Below are 3,867 nucleotides of genomic sequence, written 5' to 3' on the forward strand. Positions count from 1 at the left end.
TTGTTGTGTCTTGTTGCTTTTCTTCTTTTGTCTCTCCTCTATCCACTCACCCCAACCGGTCGAGGCAGAAGGCCGCCCACCAAGAGCCGGGGTCTGTCGGAGGTTTCTTCCGTTAAAGGGAGTTTTTCCTCCCCACTGTCGCCAAGTGCTGCTCAAGGGGGATTTGTTGGGTTTTCCCTATGTAATAATATTGATAACAGTAAGGTCTGGACCTTACTTTGTAAAGTGTCCTGAGATGACTTTTGTTGTGATTTGGCGCTATACAAATAAAATTTGATTTGATTTGATTTGACTTGCTCCATAGTGTCTCTTATGGTTAAAAATTCCACAATGTACCTTGAGTCTGATGCTGGAGCCTATATTAAACTGCATTTCCAAGATTTTTTCTATTTCTTTCATTTCAAAGCATTTCACACAGAAAATGACTCACTGGTACATGCTCAAAGGTGATGCCAGTGACGTTGTTGTTCGGGCAGCTCTGCCACGAGTTGTTGAGCCTGAAGCCAAAGGCGCTGGTATGCCGTCCATCCAGTGCTGTGTATTTGCGAAACGTACAGTTCTGCACATTAATGGGCCCGTCATAGATCTGCATGCCCCGAATGGGAAAATCACTGAGGAATACACAGATATACAACCAATCCATTAGCACTTTGCACTCAGTGTTTAGTAGCAAAGCAAACAGTACTGTGATACTGTGTAAATGCATATCAGTGTTACATATCAGTCATTATTGAGTCAGTCATACATAATATGTACCCTGTGTGTGGTTACTGTACTTATTAATGTATTATTTATAATAATTATGTTTTACTCAACTATACATAAATACTGTAATTGGTTTTTATACTTGTAGGCTACATTCTACTATGTTACTTACATCACTGTTAAAACTGGAAAATATTGCATTTTTCTCCACTAGATTATAGTAAATTGACAGATTTCACAGACAAAAAATGGAAAACACATGAGGAATAGCTGATTTAACATACAATAAATGTAGTAACATCATATGAATTTATACATTTTTGATGTGCACTTTTGTATTACGTTTTGAATAATTACATATACAGGTATGACCTGGACATACTGTCTGTGACAGAGCAACAGCTTTTTCCACACATACAGATATGGGCATACTTTTTCACTGTGCTGTATTTGCGGTGCCCTGTTGGTGGCATTACCTCAACAATGCAGTAAAATTCAACCTGCGGCTCTGCTTTTGCCGCCCAGTTGTCGCAAAGCCCACCATACTGTCCACCAACAGTATCAGGTTCTGAATTGTTAAACCATACAGTATTATACAGTGTATACGCTGGGTTTCACGTCTCTAGCCAAAGATCGACTGCATTAAACATGATTAACACAGCACCATGAGTTACCAGCTCACAGTAGTGAACACCATGTACAGTATACTGCAAAGTAGACAGCTTCTTATCACACAGCTGCTGCCATAACCCCACATCTATGTTGACATTGACAGTGTGATGGACAAAAAATTGTCTGTAGATTTTATGAGCTAAAATCTTGCCAATTTGAGGACATTAAAACAACAGCAACAAATTATTGAAGCTCTGCATTTTTCTACAGACACAGCAGCTCTTTGTTGTTGTTTGGAACGGACAGCGATCTGCAAAACATAGCACTGCATTACACGCTTGGCTTAGAGCCCGCTTTGCATTTTGGTTGACCCATGGCTTCTTGACCATGTGCGGGACGATGCCAGCCACTGAGAAGTGACACCTAACTCATGCTGTCATATGGTGTTACCAGCTTGCAGCGTGGGCATTAATTTAAGCTCTCATCAGAAAAACAAGTGAAAAAAAAAAGAACAAATGAAAGACTCCATTGTCAAATCCTGCTGCAATGAAGTTACAAATACAAAGTGACTGCTACTGAATGTAAGGATGTTCTCTCAGAAAATCACATGACTCGATGAGCCAGCTCTGTTGAAGGTGGAGCGCAGTGTGAGGCAGCACGATTACTGTGATAGTTGTTATATTTAATGGCTTAAGTGTATTTACCATTTATCATTTTATTCATGTAAACTATTTGTGTTCATTTTCTGATGGTGTGATGAGGCTGTGTCCATGGACCTGCAAGGTGCAGACTACAGTGGAAAATGAAATGTAGAGCATCACAGTGCGAGATGTAACTGAATTGTTATTAAATACAGTATCTCTGACACTGTGCAGTATGGCCAGTCATTACAGTGAGAGAGAGAAGTAGGAGCAGGTCAGGCAGCCCAATGATGGGGGGCATTTCACTATAGCTGCCGTCCATTTGGCCATGCCTGCATGCCTCTTGTTGTAGTGGAGTTAAAATGAACAGTGGCCATGATCATCAGGCGCAAATGGTAAATGGACTGTATTTATTAATGGTGTAGTACTGGTCTGGTTTTGGAAGACACCCTATTCTTAGCTTATTTTATAATTGGTTGAACCGGAGGATATTTTGAGCATCATCAGATCTGAGAAAAGACAGTTTAGTCCACTAGTGCAGCTGTACCAAACACCAAAGACAGTGGTAGAGTACACGGCCAAAGGATGAACCATAAGACAGAATATTAACCCAAATAAACTGACAGACAGCGCATTATGCGTAGGCATGTACAGTACAGTAGTCCACGTCAGTTCATATGTCAACCAGCCACAGTGAGCACAACAGCTGTGAGTGAGGCTCCAGGGCATGTGCCAAAGTTTTTGACCATTCTGTAGCCTCAGTGCACCGTGCACAGCTGATCACAGCTGTACTACACATGTAAAGCAGTCTGTTCTGATCACAGCATCATTAATGCACATGTTAAATATTCATAGAGATTGTTTGCTCATTTGTCCATAGGAAAATCTACAAAATATTACACCAGCATCACAATCCACGCACAATATAATCACGGTTTAAAGCAGAGCCTGACCACAGGGCTTTTTCTTTACTTCTAAATAGGCATTCATATAGCAGCCTATGGGCTATGGTTTGTGTATGCACGGGGTGCTGTACGTGTGAGTGTAGGTTGAGCGCCACCAACAGATTTTACTGTAACACAGCAGTCACGGTGAAAGTGGTCACTTATCACAGCAGAGAATGACACTTTGAATGCCTACATCTGTTTATGGTACAGATGTGTCACATGTATGGCTCATTAAAATGTATTCCAAACATAAAAAAAATTACATATATAAATGTATACTTTATATTATACATGATAAATACAGTATATTGTTTTATATATTGTTCATACATATATACACTCCATCCATCCATCCATCCATCCATCCATCCATCTTCCTCTGCTTATCCAGGACCGGGTCGCGGGGGCAGCAGTCTAAGCAAAGATGCCCAGACTTCCCTCTCCCCAGACACTTCCTCCAGCTCCTCCGGGGGGATACCAAGGCATTCTCAGGCCAGCCAAGAGACATAGTCCATCCAGCATGTCCTGGGTTTTCCCCGACATGCCCGGAACACCTCCCTAGGAAGGCGCCCAGGAGGCATCCGAAACAGATGCCCGAGCCACCTCAGCTGGCTCCTCTCGATGTGGAGGAGCAGCGGTTCTACTCTGAGCTCCTCCCGGGTGACCGAGCTCCTCACCCTATCTCTAAGGGTGCGCCCGGCCACCCTGCGGAGAAAGCTCATTTCGGCCACCTGTATCCGGGATCTACATTCCGACTCTCACCATAGGCCAGTAAATCGAGAGTTTCGCCTAACAGCTCAGCTCCTTCTTCACCACGACGGACCGGTACATCGACCGCATTACTGCAGAAGCTGCACCGATTCGCCTGTCAATCTCCCGTTCCATCCTTCCCTCACTCGTGAACAAGACCCCAAGATACTTGAACTCCTCCACTTGAGGCAGGAACTCTCCACCAACCTGAA

The 3,867-nt window shown here is 43.0% G+C and overlaps 1 protein-coding gene across 5 annotated transcripts in view; it reads right to left on the reverse strand.

Annotated features, from left to right (window-relative positions):
- The window catches only part of cemip (cell migration inducing hyaluronidase 1), a 403,506-nt gene that overhangs the window by 39,173 nt on the left and 360,466 nt on the right, over nucleotides 1–3,867 (reverse strand). For all 5 annotated transcript variants that reach the window (XM_020618886.1, XM_020618887.1, XM_020618884.1 and 2 more), the window contains one exon: nucleotides 431–611. In XM_020618886.1, coding sequence (XP_020474542.1) covers nucleotides 431–611 — 181 coding nt within the window. The remainder of the gene's footprint in view (nucleotides 1–430; nucleotides 612–3,867) is intronic.

Source organism: Monopterus albus, unplaced genomic scaffold, assembly GCF_001952655.1.
Source record: "Monopterus albus unplaced genomic scaffold, M_albus_1.0 scaffold210.1, whole genome shotgun sequence".
NCBI classification, from domain to species: domain Eukaryota; kingdom Metazoa; phylum Chordata; class Actinopteri; order Synbranchiformes; family Synbranchidae; genus Monopterus; species Monopterus albus.